Source organism: Azolla caroliniana, unplaced genomic scaffold (genome assembly GCF_043228905.1).
Source record: "Azolla caroliniana isolate FFs.n. ecotype wild unplaced genomic scaffold, voAzoCaro1.0.p SCAF_14, whole genome shotgun sequence".
Classification (NCBI taxonomy): domain Eukaryota; kingdom Viridiplantae; phylum Streptophyta; class Polypodiopsida; order Salviniales; family Salviniaceae; genus Azolla; species Azolla caroliniana.
Genome location: NW_028230449.1, coordinates 14140976 through 14156743, shown reverse-complemented (window position 1 = coordinate 14156743; position 15768 = coordinate 14140976). Strand labels below are relative to the sequence as shown.

Genomic DNA, 15768 nt, shown 5'->3' with positions numbered 1-15768 from the left:
GATGTTCAAGCAGAAAGAGAAGAAGAAAGAATATACCGAGCATGGCTACTCTCGCACTAGACCGTGTTGACATACTAGTATATGACTTCTCATTGACAAAATCAGGTCATCTAAGACAAGCAACTATCAAGATAATAAAGGAGAAAATCCCAAACATGGTGTCAAACGAAATACAGAGAATAACCAGAAGCAATTCTCATAACCACAAAGATGTTGGGTTGGAATTGGATGAGGATAATGCTTTGATTGCCACTGATGATGAGGATGAGACGTCAGAAGGCTCTTCTAGTCCATCAAACATGTCTTAATATATTGGTTTGGTTCAAGCTGGGGATTGTTTTACTACATGATCGGAAACTTTGTAAATTTGTTTTGGATGTAAACTCACGAATATGTATAATTGTAACTGGTAGACATGTTGTACATTATTTTGTAATTTTGGTGATGTATTTTTGGAGGCATTTTACTTATGACTCAAAGTGGTAGTCATGTTGAAATTCAATATATTTTGCCACCTTTTCTGAAAAGCTTTACGCATGTGTCGTGTCTTTTTGAAAACTGCGTGCTTTTGTGCCCTTTTTCGACGTAGTGTTCTCATAATGCGACATATTACCTGTTTCAAATGACCCGGTGTTAGTGCTTTAATGTAGAAAACCCCACTACATTCGTACCACCCAGTGTACTATGCTAGACGCCAACTCTCAACAACAGAAAGTAATTACTCAACCACGAAACGAGAAGCACTCGGCATGATATATAGCGTTACGAAATTTCGGCATTATCTACTTGACCGTAAATTCACGTTCCACGTAGATCATTCGGCACTACTTTACCTTGTAAATAAGCAACCTCTTACTGGTTGATGAGCATGATGGATGTGGCTCCTTCAGGAGTTCGATTTCAAGATTCAACACCGACCATGAGATCAACACGTGACTGCCAACTACCTTAGCTTCTTGGAAACGGGAGAACCGTCGAACTAGGAATACGTTGACTTATCGGATGCCGTCGTATTCTTTATCGACACATCACCCATCGAGGCTGATCCTAATGACGCTTGGATCACCGAAATGACCCAATTCCTAAATACGGGACTTCCCCCGGACCACCTCACACTTGACGCTCGGAAACGGTTAGCAGTCTAAAGTTGTAATTTCTGTCTATTCACGAATACGCTTTATCACAAAGCCACGGATGGCATTTGGAGGCGCACGCTTCGACAATTCGAGAAAGACGCGGTACTTTGGGAAGTTCACCACGGAATCGCAGGCGGTCATTATGCAAGCGACGCCACAACCAGAAAAATCTGGTAGAGTGGGCTCTAGTGGCCAATCACGAAAAACGATGCTCACGTTTTTTTAAACAATGTGATCTCTGTCAATGAATGGGACAACCAAATGAGCGCGACCGCATGACTCACCAGTCGATCCTTCCCTTGGAACCATTCCAAAAATGGGGCTTTTCGTAGGCCCTTTTAAACCCCCCGCCACATGCATCGGAAACAAATATATACTAGTAGCAACCGATTACTGTACAAAATGGGTCAAAGCAAAAGGGCTTCGAGATAACACGGCAACATCAACCACAAAACTCATTTCCGAAAATTTATGGTGCCATTTCGGTTATCCAATCGAGGTAGTAAGTGATCAAGGACGACACTTCGTAATTCGAATCATACGCGAATTAACTTCCCACTACGCCGTCGTACACAAGAAAAGCACCCCATACTATCCCCCAAGCTAATGGTCTTGACGAATCCACAAATAAAACCCTTCAGACCATTCTTAAGAAAATCGTGAATGAGAATCGCACGGATTGGGACGATAAATTATACAGTGCTTTATGGGCTTCTCGCATGACCTTTAAAACTAGTATCGGCTCAATGCCTTTTTGGCTAACTTTTGGATTAGAAGCCATAATGCCCATTGAATTCCAGGTACCTAGCTTACAATACGAATAGTCACATGATTACCGGAATCAAAGTCCGAACATCAGCGTCTGGTCCAATTGTTCGAACTTGTAGAACAACGAATTACCAGTTTGGCTCACGATGGCATCACGCGTCGATTACATGGCAAACGATGTTCAAGAAAAGCAAATACAAACTGATCACATGACGCGTGGCCCTTAACTCTCAGCATGGTAGGCCAGATTGTGAATCTAGGGCACAAGGGTAGGTCTTGAGAACCGAGGCACCCACACAAAAACATCACCAATAGCCAGAGCCACCACACTTGCAAGAAGTCTCAAGCTTTCACTCCTTCTGCGTAGAAGCCTCACTAACCAAGCTTTCTCTTGTTCTCTATCTCCACAACCTTCTCCCTATTTACCTGAGTCTCCAGCCCTCACCATGCCGCTCAAAGTCTCTAAAGAACTCCACACTTGGATGTCCAGAAATGGCCTCTCAGGATATCTCAACGTATTGGATGCACCTACCCACCAAGAAGCTCATGCCATCGCCATAAGGATCCACCCTAACACTATATCCAACAACATGATTCGAGCAAAACTTCATTTGCAGAGGAGAGGTGAGCATGATATCGACGTACCACCTTAACACATCTTCGGAACAACATTTTGGAGAGTATTCACTCTCGGGAAAAGCTCATTGCACACATGGATGTCTAAATTAATTCTTTGGGAACCTAGCCCATTTCGTCTCGGATCATCACCGGGGAAGGTGTAGGAGCGGCCATTGCTTCTTTTGAATCGGGGAAATGATTTTTACCCGTGCTACCACCATACACTGCTATGTTGTACCCTCCCCAAGCACAACCGCCATGACAGACATTGGCAGTCCCTGGTCCACCCCCCAGGGCTAAACGACAATGAACGTTGGAGTTGTTGCATGAAGAATGGTAAGATGACGATACCCAAGCCCTCTCCACAACCCAAGACGAGCAAAGGACCGAAGATGGGGATAACATCACTATACGCAATCGTGATAAGTTGGCACGGGTAATACCCTCACCCCGCCCGACACCACCCTCGAAACCAGCTAAACAAGTCGAACAACCAAAGTCTATTCTAGAGGCCCCATAGTTAATGGAGACCGAACGATAACAGGAGTGCACAAAACAAGCTTCACCTGAACTTGATCCAACAGCAAAACGCCGCCGCACCAACACTAGCAGCACCACGCAGAGTAAAGATGGAACGAGCGATGCCAACAAACAATTGGTCACCATCCCGAAGGAAGCTATCACGATCGTGACAACCACCACGTTGGATCCCAAAAGACCTTTTGAGCAAGGCCAACAATCACGATTTTCGAGGGATGAAGTCTTAACCTTCCGCAATCTGCCAGGCGAGGTATTCGAGTTCGGAGCAATTTTGCAACACGGCACATCATACGAGCTCATTGACCTTTTGGCTCGTCTTCAAGTAGTTGTCGCGGCCCGCATGGCCTAGGAACACGCTGAACAGCAGGTCATAGAGAGGGCAATAGACAATGAGCCGACTTTAGATAATGAGCCGAAACTATGGAAAGTCAGACGCAAATAGGCCACAGACGGACCAGCCCGATGTGTGCAAACGGACCAACACGGCCGATCAAACCATGCCGCCTCGCCTTATCGCTCTAGTGACTACGGCCGTGCAAACCGACGAAGATATTGGCAAAACCATTCGCCAGTACGAAGAGGAGATCACCTAGCACAAAGCGAAAGGATGCTTTGAGCATGCACAAGCAAAGGCCGTCAAAAGCAAGGAGCAAGTCGTGCACAAGAAAGCTGAACTTACAAAGGCGCTACAAGGAGACCGAAAAAAAAGCGGCCGACTCTATTACGTCCATACAGAACATTGCGGCCGCGCAAATCGCATCACTGAACAAAGAACTTGTGGAAATGCAGGTACGGTCGAGACAATTTTCACAAAAATACGAAGGCGCTGAAAACGAGCGCATCTGGTTTTTTTACGAGCTCCACAAATACCAAATGGATAGTACCCACGAACGCGAACAGAGGCAAGCAAAGTGCATAAAAGAATTGGAGGAGGCTCGAACACAGTTCAGCCAACAAATCCATAGAGTAACCGAGGAAGTGGCGGCAAGGCTCAAGTTACTCAATATATCCTGCGAACTTCTTACGACTAAATTACGGCTCCACATAGAGAAAGCCAAGCACGAGACGTTGGCTATTCAAATAATGAACAACACATGGGAGGAATGCATCAATTCATTAGTCATGAAGCAACGATAGATATTAAACAGAAAGGTCGATGAAACACTAGCTGTAGGTTGGAAGCAATGGTCGGCTAAAGTAGCCGAATTGCAAGTTCTATGGGCGAATGCTGAAAACCGAAGGAAAGAAGGAAAAGGCTTCTACAAGATGGACGACAACAACATACAAATTATTTGAGAAGACCTTACCGAAACTATGCCCACACCCAAGCTATCGACACCCTCCTTGAGGAATTCTATGACAATCAAATGATGTTGATGATCGAAACAGAGCAAGCCTTGAACGATAATGAGCCGGAACAACCTACTGAACTCGACGAACGATCGATGAAGCCAAACAACCATACACCAACCTCCCCGATATTCCAGAGCAACGACGAAAAGGAGCTTGCAATAGACATTTCAACCGACAACACCAACGCACCACAACCCGACCCCACGACCATTCCAAAGGGCATGATAGCCAAAGCAAACCAAACAGATTGAATCCTCCACATTTTGACCGAGGATTAATTGTAATATATACTGAATTAATTTCAACAACGTTTTTACGAATGGGAAATTTCGATTTGATGGGTTCGACATGCCAAGGCACTGTCCCACGAGCGTGCCAGGTGTTGTCCATGTGCCAAAATAGTAACATACGAGAATCATAATAGGAATTAGTTAGCAATAGGTAAACAACCGAAAGCAATCAAAAGCAACCAAAATAAACACAACCGAAAACGTGGAAGGAGAAGGAGCACGCCAAGGAACATCTATATAAGGAAGCAACAGATGGAAGAAAAAGCGAGATATAGGAGAGGATTATGAGGTTATTACATAATTAATCATACTACAGTGTATCTGATACATTTCGGCAGATTGCCGTGTAACTGTAATCATTACTCATTCCGTAATCTAAATAGTGTTGGGTCTATTGTGTGTCATTGTTCGCTTTTAATAGTTGTTAAGTAACCTATTTCTCCCTATCGTGTATGTAGAAGCCAAGGTTTACTCTTATATAATCTATAGGGTGTCATCCCGTTCGTAAAAGCGATCTAACCACCACGTACCACAGTCCTTTGGTCCGATTCCGGTTAGGAATCGAAGGTGTTGCCTCGGGAGAGGAAAGCAACACCCATGGTTGTACTTAAGGGGCGGTAGGTTATTAATGTCTATGCCATTTGCAAGTAACCAACTCACTACAGTGCTATACCAAGAGCTAGTATCTCCGGACACATATAAGGATCGGGATGCTTCAAAAGCTTGATGAGATATCCTATCTTGTGGTTGGCTATGTATCCTATGAATAAAAACTACGAGTTCGAAAAGTGTTTCTACTAACGTAGGGGGCAAACTCAACTTTGCTCTGTTAATGTCATGTGGTGATGTGGATTTGCTTCGGAGTTAATGTGATAACATCCCACCAAAGGTCTCTCTAATTGCGTCCACATGAAAGATGGTAGACTTGGAGCCCAAAATATTGATGCATACATGACGGAAGGGGTCACTAATGAGTCGAAGAGCCATCCCTTAGTCTGTGGCTCTTGAAAGTATGCCTAGTGGCATTGTCTCTCTAAGAGTGAGAGGGATGCATACCCTCTCATTAGCCTATCTTTGGTTTCCTGGGTCAAGCGAGCACTAAAAGTGACTCCTAGATATAGATATGATCCAAATACTTCATGTGTTTTATGAGAGAGGATTACGTGACATTTACTCCTAACTCGAGACGATGTATGAAAGATAAGGAATTTCATTTTTGCTAGATTCACTACCAATCCTCGTTATGTGCAAAAGTCATTTAGGGCATTAAGGTGCTTTTGTAAGTCATGTTCAGACTCTGAAAGCAAAATTATGTCGTTTACATAGAGTAAGAGACTAACTTGCGTACCCCCAATGACTACTCTGTTTCCTCCCTTACGAGCAATAAAATCAATGACCTCATTGATGTAGATCCCAAAAAGAGTCAATGATAGGGGGCAACCTTGTTTTACACCAATGGTGTTGGTGAAGCAATCAGATAAGCCGCATGGGCTTCTTATGCACCCAGAGACTTGCTCATATAGAGCGTAGATGGCCTAGAGCATCTCATTACGTATCTCCAGGCTTTTAAGCTTATCAAACAACCGCTCCCTAGTAACTATGTCGAAGGCTTTGCGGAAGTCCATAAACAACAATATAGTTTCTTCTTGCGATCCTTCGTCTAGTTAATTAAGAATCTAAGTGTGAAGATATGGTCAATAGTGGAGAAGGCTCGTCTAAAGCCAACCTGCTTAGGTGCTCGAAGACTTAAGGTTTCGATATAATCACTAAGCTTTGCTTCCATTACTCCACCATATAATGTAGTGAGTGTACGACCTATCAAAATGGTCCTATATGTATTTGAGTCCATTGGGTCCCCTCCTTTATGTATAGGGGCCACTGTGCTCATGGTCCATTGTAGTGGAAAACCCTCGGTGAGGGCACGGTTAAAGATTAGAGTGACAAAATGAGCTAGACACTCTCGAGCATATATGATGTGTTCAACTCTCAATCCTGTGTGGTCCATGGACTTCCTATGTTGTAATTTGTTTATGACCTTCATGACTGTAGAGGTCATGAAAAGTGTCCCCATGGTAGGTTGAAGTGTGGAAGGCATGGGAATGAGTGGTTGGTTCGAGACGTGGTAGAGTCTCTATGTAAATGTGTGCCAAGTGTTGGGATCCTCAATGGGTGTTTTTGGTCTCAGTTCCCATAGTCTCTTCCATGCAAGGGTGCAATCCCTACTCATGAGCATGTGGTAGAGTTCCTAATATTGGATGCTTCCCAAGCTTGTCTTTTCCGACGTGCCATTTTGCCCATCTCTTGCGAGCCTATATTGAGGAAATAGTACCACTAAGTCACGATACTTAAAGTTGTCTATACAAGTCTGTGCAATCCTCATCATACCACCTATTCTGTGGCGTAGAACCTACTCTACTTTGATTGGAGTGTTTCGTGTATGGGAAACTACTAATTACTGTTGACTGAAGGATGTATGTGTTCTGTAGTGAGGTTCTCTAAACGCAAGGAAGAATCAAGAGAGGAGATATGGTTTTGAACATGTCCCGAGTAGATGTCAGAGAGCTAATGCATGAAATGTATTGCAATGTGATGGTTTGATTGACTAGAGTTGGTGGCATTGGAGGTGATACATTTTAGCTCAAAGTATAGGAAGCTATGGTCTGCACCAATAGTGCATGGAGCCACCTAGAAGGAGTTAATCATGTGGGTAGCTTCAGGGCGTCCTATTAGGTAATCAATTGTGCTTTCCCCTCCTCTATGTGGGAAACATGTGAGCTCTTCCGAGCGCGGCCACTTGGCTAAACCATTATATATGATAATCTGGTATTGACTTCCAAGTTCAAGCAGATGATGGCCAAAGCTTGTGGCATCCAAACCTTGATCTTTTGATCTACGTGTGATCCTATGGCTAAAGGATCGACATTCACCATTTCTAGGTTTTTATCCGTCTTAAATATTGTGCATTGTTGGGATTGGGTTCTGACTTGAAATCTCCTACGAGGAAGACTTCCCGTTGAGAAGAATATTGGATTATGTCATCTGATAAAGGTTCATATGGAGAAGGCCCATGTGGCGGTCCTTCATGAACTAAACTTGTCTCTCCAGCCATATTATACCAGGATCCTTTCGGGGGAAAGTAACAAATGGCAATAGATATTGCTTGATCCTTATTAGTGAGGATTTTCACCCACGTAAAATGGTGGCGTGGTGTGGCGTGTGCACTGTGAGAAAAAGCGAGCTTCCACGCACAGTGAGAAATAATATATAAATGAAAATAATAATTATAATAATAAATAACTTGTAGTAGCGTAATGGTTAAGGCGTATAAATATATAGAGAGAGGTGTAGAGTTTGAGTTGAGTCTTTCTTGCTTCAAATGAAGGAGTATTTTGCTCCTATCCTTCTATTTTTATGATAAAGGAAAAAAAACATGTAATGTTAAAATAGGTGCCACTTTCCTCTATAGGGAGGAATAGGGCTTATTATGGGGTCACCCATGGGCCATTTTTTGAGATGGGAATATAGTAATAATAGCTCTTAATAACCACTACTCATAATGAAAGTATGGTAGTAGCTAATTAACTACCACTTAGCTAATTAGCTACTGTACTAAACTATGGTAGTAGCTAATTAGCTACCACTTAGATAATTAGCTACTATACTCAACTATGGTAGTAGCTAATTGGCTATCACTTAGCTAATTAGCTACTCAGCTAAAGTATGGTAGTAGCTAGTTCGCTACCACTTAGCTAATTAGCTACATGTTAGCTAATTAACTACTACACTACAACCATAACAGCTAAACAGTTTCCACACTTTGTACGGCTTACCTAATTAGCAAAGATGTAACTAATTAGCTACACTATGGTCACAAGTAGCAATTTTACCTATTAGTTTTCTCCACTCATCTGGGAGAGCTATACTACAATCCTCCAAACAGAATGCAGCAATATGACAAGCATATTGAAAACAAATGATATGGTATGTGTGTTGGCATGGTTGTAGGTGAACCAACAGAGTAGTAGTTTTGTCCTCTACACGTAATCTACAAGTGATGCAACGTGCTTGAACAATCAATATATTGTTTCCTGGTTCTCTTTCATTTGGTAAGGGAGCAAGAATGTACAGGTCCAATTCTTATATGCTCCTTACCATCCCCTCCACAAAATGTAGTTGCTTCTTAAGGCAACTAACTACCTATACTTGACGGGAGTATTGTTCCTTCAACGCAGCCGAGAAATTTACCGATTAATTATTCCTTAATGGGGAAGATACAACAACAAGAAAGAAGAATCATTAACTTACTTGTAGCTTGTCCAAATTGTAATCAGTGACAGTATTTACACCTACAAGGTCCAGGTTCATTAAAAGATCCTGGATCTCTGTCTGTAGTTCAATTTTCCGTTGGGGATCCATCAACCCCTCAATTTCAAGCTTATGTTGAGCAACCTGTTCCAGATAATGCCTCACTAGCACATTTTCATGTACAAGTTATTTATAACATATTACATACTCGCAAAACAATAGGTACCTGAATCTTATTTCTGATTGCTGTAACTACCAAAGTGACTTTGCTCTCCATCGCAACAGCCTAAGAAAATACGTTAAATACGTTTTCTTAAGATGTTAAATACTTATAAAATATGTAAAATACGTAGTTTACGTATTTTATGTATTGTATGTTAAATACTTCTAGAATTTGAAAATTATTTACCTTTCTAAAAAATATCTATAGTATTGTGAAAAACATCTAGCTTTACCCAATTTTGTGATGTACAGTATAGTTCTACATCCTAAAATGCACATAAGACATTTGAACATTTCACATCCTAAAATACTTGTAGTAATATGGATGTCGACATTCCCTTATTCTATAAATTAGTGTAAGTATGTATCACGATGTTCTACTTCAAATTGTAATTATTTACAATTATGCCTTCATAGATTGAGGAATCGTCTACGATTATCACACTCATGATAGGTTTCTCTTTTCTTCGTTTGCTTCTTCTATCTTCTGCGATTATAACACTTAGAGTCAGGACAAGTTTATGTCTTCTTTTCTCTCTTCTTTTGCTTCTTCTTCTTCTCCTTCTTCTATCTTTTGCGATTATCACACTCAGAGTCAAGACAACTTTCTGTCTTCTTTTCTCTCTTCTACTTCTTCTTCTTCTTCTTCTTCTTCTTCTTCTTCTTCTTCATCTTCTTCATCGTCGTCTCTTCTATTCTTCTTTCTTCCTTCCTTTGGCTTCGTTTTCACTAAAATCTTTTTTTTCTGTTGCTTTTTGTTGCGGTTTTACTTACATTTTCTTTATAAATACGTATTATACCTGTTTTTTTATAAATACGTTAAATACCGTATTGGACAAATGTACATGATATTTGACTTAACAACATTGAGGTATAGTACGTACTATACAAATGATGAGGTACTATACGTATTTAAACATTAAATATGGGTATGTAAACAACCATGGTCTCAAGGCTTCATGGACATTTTTTAGCATATACCTAATCAATGTCTCACCTGTATCATCGACATTGGCTTTCATCGTTTATTGGTGTGGTGTATACTTGCAGGTTGGTTGAGATTTGGCAATTGCATCATCAACTGCCATGCTCCAAAATCTTTCCATTTTTTGTTGCAAACTCCCCATCTTCCGGCATCCTTCTACCGATGCCTCACCATAAATTGCCCAAGCTACGTTGTACATTTCAAGGTCACGAGATTCCTTCGCTCTTTTGTAATACTCAAATGCAAAAGCTCTAGCAAATGAAACGTACAACTTGTTGTTGATCGGGATCTCTTGATGTACATTTTGGTGCAGTCTCGTGCAGTCATCGTACTAATCCAATCGTACGTGCTTGAGCTTGAGCTTGCCTTTCACTCTAGGCACTTTAGATACTGACATCCAATCTACATCATTAATCAATCTATTTGTTAGAACAATAGGGTGAATATCCTCGAGCGACATACCATATATGTTGTGAAAGTCCTCCTTTGTCTCACAAAATTTTGCGAAGTTTAGCACTCCAGGATAGGGAGGAACAAGCCACCTGAAATAGAAAATCAGTAATTAGAATTGGTGCAAAAACAGAATTTTTAATGTGAATTTGGTGCAAAATTACAGCACTTTGAGACAATAATCTGAAATTTGTAATCTGTCCTTTTCAACATGTATAAAAAATCAACCACTTAAAAAATCAAAAACCCTAATCAGAATTTGTCATGAGAATTGGTGCAAAATTACAACACATTACGATAGTAATCTGAAATTTGTAATCAAAAATTTGTAATTAGAAATTTGTAATCTGAAATTTGTAATAAAAAACCCTAAACCACTAACGGCCGAAATCAACCGTAATACGAAATTCTGTCAATCAGAAACACACCTGCTGCTACACCTTGATCTTCGAGACATCCTTGTTGGGACTCCAACAACTTCGCCCTATTCGATTTTTGGGAAAGATGAACATGCACCAAAGTTACAAACAGATATCACAAAGGATTTTTTTATTATTAATATGTAACTAATACATACCTGGACGAGGATTGAACTGGTTGTGTGTTGTAGCTCTAAAGGTGCAATGTTGATCTCATAGTTTTTGTGCTGCTTGGGAGCTTCGTCTGTGTTCGTGCTCAGAGTACTCCATTTGTTTGGAGTTCGAACTCGAACTCAAGATTATCAGGAATTTGATGACATTCAAATCGACCTTAGATGATGGCACTATTCCCCAAGTTCCACTACGTCAGAAACCAAAGTTCAAATATTTGAGTATTCTCATAAATAAAATGACATGTATTTAAATGACATTTATTTAACTAATAAAACATAAAATTTAATAAACCATCCTTATGATTTGCCCGCAAAAAACTAGCTAAATAAATAGCTAATTAGTTGTGGCCATTTTAGTAGCTAATTAGCTATAATAGTGTTTCCACTCGCATGCTTTTACCGATATGCATGTAGGAAAGCAAATCAAAAGGCATAGCAAGCAACGACCTATGGGACTATAAGTGTTTCACGATTGAAAGTAATGTTTTGGAATTGTAGAGGATATCTATGGAATAAGGGTTTAGGACTCCATGATGTAGCTCAAGGTATGGATATTATATTTTTGGCTGAAACATGGGAGCATGAGGCCAAACGTATACCTAAGGTATAGGTTACCTCATAAATTCGATATGGCCTCACTCTAAAGGGAATATTGGGTGTGCCGGGATAGCATGTATCTACCATGAGAGCTTAGATAATTCTATCAAAGTATGTAAATATTATGACTATAAGAGATATATATGGATAGAGGTTAATTTGGGGAAAGAGAAGTTGTATATAGTTGCATGTTACATTCCTCACAAAGACTCAAACTACTATAATAGGTTTGGGTTAGATTGTGATGATCCTTTTACAAAATTATGTCATGATGTACTTTCATTTGAGAAGCTTGGCAAAGTTTTAATTATGGGAGACTTCAATTCAAGAGTTGGAAATTTCCAAAATGTGGAGACATTTGAAGAAAATGTAGTAGAACATTGTCTATTGCGTGACTCAGAGGATTGTGTCATGTCAAATTATGGAAAACTGTTTATACATATGTTAAATTGCACAAACTTGACTATCCTAAATGGTATAAAGGCATTCCCATTGAAAAATGTGCTCACATGTTTACCATCCTTGGGTGGAGGAAGTGTGGTTGATTATGCATTAATGTTGGCATGTGATCTATCATTGGTGAATGTGTTTAAAGTTGGTTCTCTATCTCCGGACTCAAACCACAAACCAGTGTACTTTCACCAATAGATGCCCTGGAGTAAAAGATGAAAAGTGATATATCATCCGACCTTGCTACGAAAAAGCTAAGATGTATGCAAATGAAGTGGAGAACCATTTATTAAATTTTTCTCTAAGCAACGATGCTAAAGAAAATTGGCAATATTTGAAGGAGATCATCCTTAAGGTTGGGTATCAATATTTTAAGAGGCATGTGGGTGGGCATAAGATGTGTAGTTTTCCATGTAATTCTTAGGTTCAATGATGAATGTAAGATGTATTTGAAATGGTTTAAGTCCATAGAGGGGGGAAATGAAAAGATTGTTGCATGGCACCTATATAAGAAAGTAGTGAGGAGAAAGAAAAGAAGTTATTTCCAAATGCAAGAGATGAAAAAGAAAACTTGTTTAAGATCAAACAAAAATTAGCATGGGGGCAACTCAAGGGTAAGAAAGAATATTTGAAAGGCCACATTACAAATGAAGAGATGTTAGATTATGTACAAAGGCTATATATGCATGAAGGTGTGGCTCCTATGGTTGAGAAAATTGAAACACCATGCACCACATGTATCGATATTGATGATGTCAGTAAGGGAACAAGTGGGAAAGAAACAGATGGAACCTACGTATCAAGTGAGCTTTTAAAAGGGGCAATGCCACATACTTGTCATTGGATAATGACAATTATAAAAAGAAAGAAAGAAAGATATATTAACGTCTTCTAAGGCCAAAATTGGATTTCCAAATGATTGGTTTCTGAATTGGATTAAACCAATATTTAAAGCCGGAGATAAGAATCAAGTATCAAATTATTGTACAATAATGGTGAGCTCAACTATTGCTAAATTATATAGCACCATTATGGAGCAAAAGATAAGCAAATGGGCCAAAACTACAAGCAAAAGAGCACTTGGGTAAGCAGGATTTAGACCAAAACATTCCACTATGGATCATTTCGTCACATTGAGAGTAATCATGGAAGAGAGTCAACTACAAGAGAAAACACTTTATTGTTGTTTTGTTGATTTTAAGAAAGCTTCTAATGCCAAATCACGATGTCACGAAGATGCGCGCGCGTCGTGCTTCGCTTGAGCGGGACCACCGGGGTCTCAGACCGGGGAGGACGTTCATGAAATTGTCGAACAGATGATGATGTGTATGTAGGAGTCGAGGAAACTAATGTCACACTTGAGAAGATCGAAGATTTTTATACTTGAGAAGAAAATAGATGTCAAGAAGAAGAATAAGAAGATCTCCAAATTGACCCCCCTTTACACAAGCTCAACTACAGGCTTTTATAGGTCTCTCCATGCTTATGACATGCACAAAACCATGGGCTAAAACCATGGTTTTGCTTATGACATGCACAAAACCATGGGCTTAATACCATGGTTTTGTGCACACGGTTTTGTACGTTTGTTTCCTATGGAATACTGAATATGATAAGGAAATATACAAAATCTAAAACACTTAGTAGTAGCTTTAGTGGTAAGCTAATTGCTTCCTATCCTGGAGGTGCAAGGTTCAAATCTTACTTGCACCCCTCTATACGCACTCAATGCCATTAGGTCCTAGGTTTATTTATTATTGATTTATTTTCATTTTTACAAGTATTTGTGAAATGTGTGTGTATCCTCACCTTTTGACTTTTTCTCGCACTAAACACACCACATCACAACAACGAAGTGAGCTTTGGAATAGAATGGTAGAGATTGACATACCATTAGAGCTGTTGTTGCATGCCTATATGAACAAGTTATATGACAACTAAAAATGGATAGTGGATTCTCAAAGCACTTTTTAAGTAACATTGGGGTCAAGGAAGGATGTCTAGTATCACCCACACTCTTTGGCTTATGTATTGGAAGAAGTGGTGAATAAGGTTGCAAGAGAAGAAGGATTGAATGCCCCCAAATTGATGCAACATGTTATCTTATTACTTCTATATACATATGATGTGGTACTCTTCTCATATGATGTTGATAGTATGCAAAATTTACTTCGGGTATAGGAAGAATTTTGCCATAGTAGTGGACTAGTAGTGAATGTGGACTAACAAAAAATGATGGTAGTGCAAACCATCCAACCTAACCATTACCCTATGCTCACATATAGAGGTGAACATATACAATTTGTTCGAAGCTTTAAATATCTTGGTATTGATGTATCCACCACATATAAATGGAGTGCATGCTTTGATTCTAGGCTCCAAGCCGGTTGGAAATCATATTACCTTTTGGAGAGCCAATGCAACGAAAGTGATACTTGTGGATGGGAAGTAAAAAAAATGTTGTTCAATGCCATGGTAACTCAAGTATTGCTTTATGGAGTAGAAGTATGGGGTGGCACTATCTCTCTTAATGCATGGAATGAGATTGAGAAAATTCAAAAGATGTTTTGGAGGCAATTAGGAGTTAAATACACTACCTCTTACCATGTTATGCGCTTGGAATCACGTGTTCAACCCATAGAACTATTGGCACTCCGAAGAGTATATCAATACATTGTCATGAACATCGACTTGAATTTTAGCCTTAGGTTCTTGTATATATATATTTCTCCTAGACAAACTTTCGATTTTAAACCTTTGTATAAAGAGTGGTATATAAGACTGAGTATGTAAAACTGAGTATCTCGATATATGTGCGCCAAATATTGGGATCCTCGATGGGTGTTTGTGGTCGTGGTTCCCGTAGTCTCTTCCATGCAAGGGTGTAGTTCCTACTCATGAGCATATGGTAGAGTTCCCAATATTGAGATGTTTCCCAAGCTCCTCTTTTACGACGTGTCATCTTGCGTATCTCTTTGCGAGCCTGTACTGAGGAAATAGTACCATTAAGTCATGACACTTTAAGTTGTCTATACAACTCTCTACAATCCATAGTATACCACTTGTTCTGTGGCATAGACCCTATTCTACTATGATTAGTGTGTTTCACGTATGGAAAGCTACTAATTGCTGTTGAGTGAAGGATGTGTGCGAGTTTTGTAGTGAGGTTCTATAAAGGCAAGGAAGAATCAAAAGAGGAGAGATGCGCTTGAACATGTCGGGAGTAGATGTCAGCGAGGTCATGCGTGAAATGTATTATGGTGTGATGGTTTGGTTGACTAGAGTTGGTAACGTGGGAGGTCGCATTTTAGCTCAAAGTATAGGAAGCTATGATTTGCACCACTTGGGCATGGGGCCACCCGGAAGGAGTTAACCATGTGGGTAGCTTCAAGGCATCCTATTAGGTAATGAACTGTGCTTTCCCCTCCTCCATGTGTGAAACATGTGAGCTTTTTTGAGCCT

At 40.1% G+C, this 15768-nt stretch overlaps 1 protein-coding gene across 1 annotated transcript; it reads right to left on the bottom strand.

Moving 5' to 3' along the window:
* Positions 1 to 6365: 6365 nt before the first annotated feature.
* Positions 6366 to 15271, bottom strand: LOC147855530 (uncharacterized). The gene is made up of 3 exons (XM_087330262.1): positions 15124 to 15271; positions 10837 to 10850; positions 6366 to 6836 (listed from the first exon to the last, which is right to left on the bottom strand). Exons 1-3 carry the CDS (start codon positions 15266 to 15268, stop codon positions 6366 to 6368), a joined length of 630 nt encoding a protein of 209 aa, XP_087186388.1. The 5' UTR covers positions 15269 to 15271.
* Between the last annotated feature and the right edge of the window lie 497 nt (positions 15272 to 15768).

Coding starts and splice junctions, on each gene's coding strand:
- LOC147855530 (XM_087330262.1), bottom strand. CDS start 15,268: ATGACACGTCGTAAAAGAGGAGCTTGGGAAACATCTCAATATTGGGAA.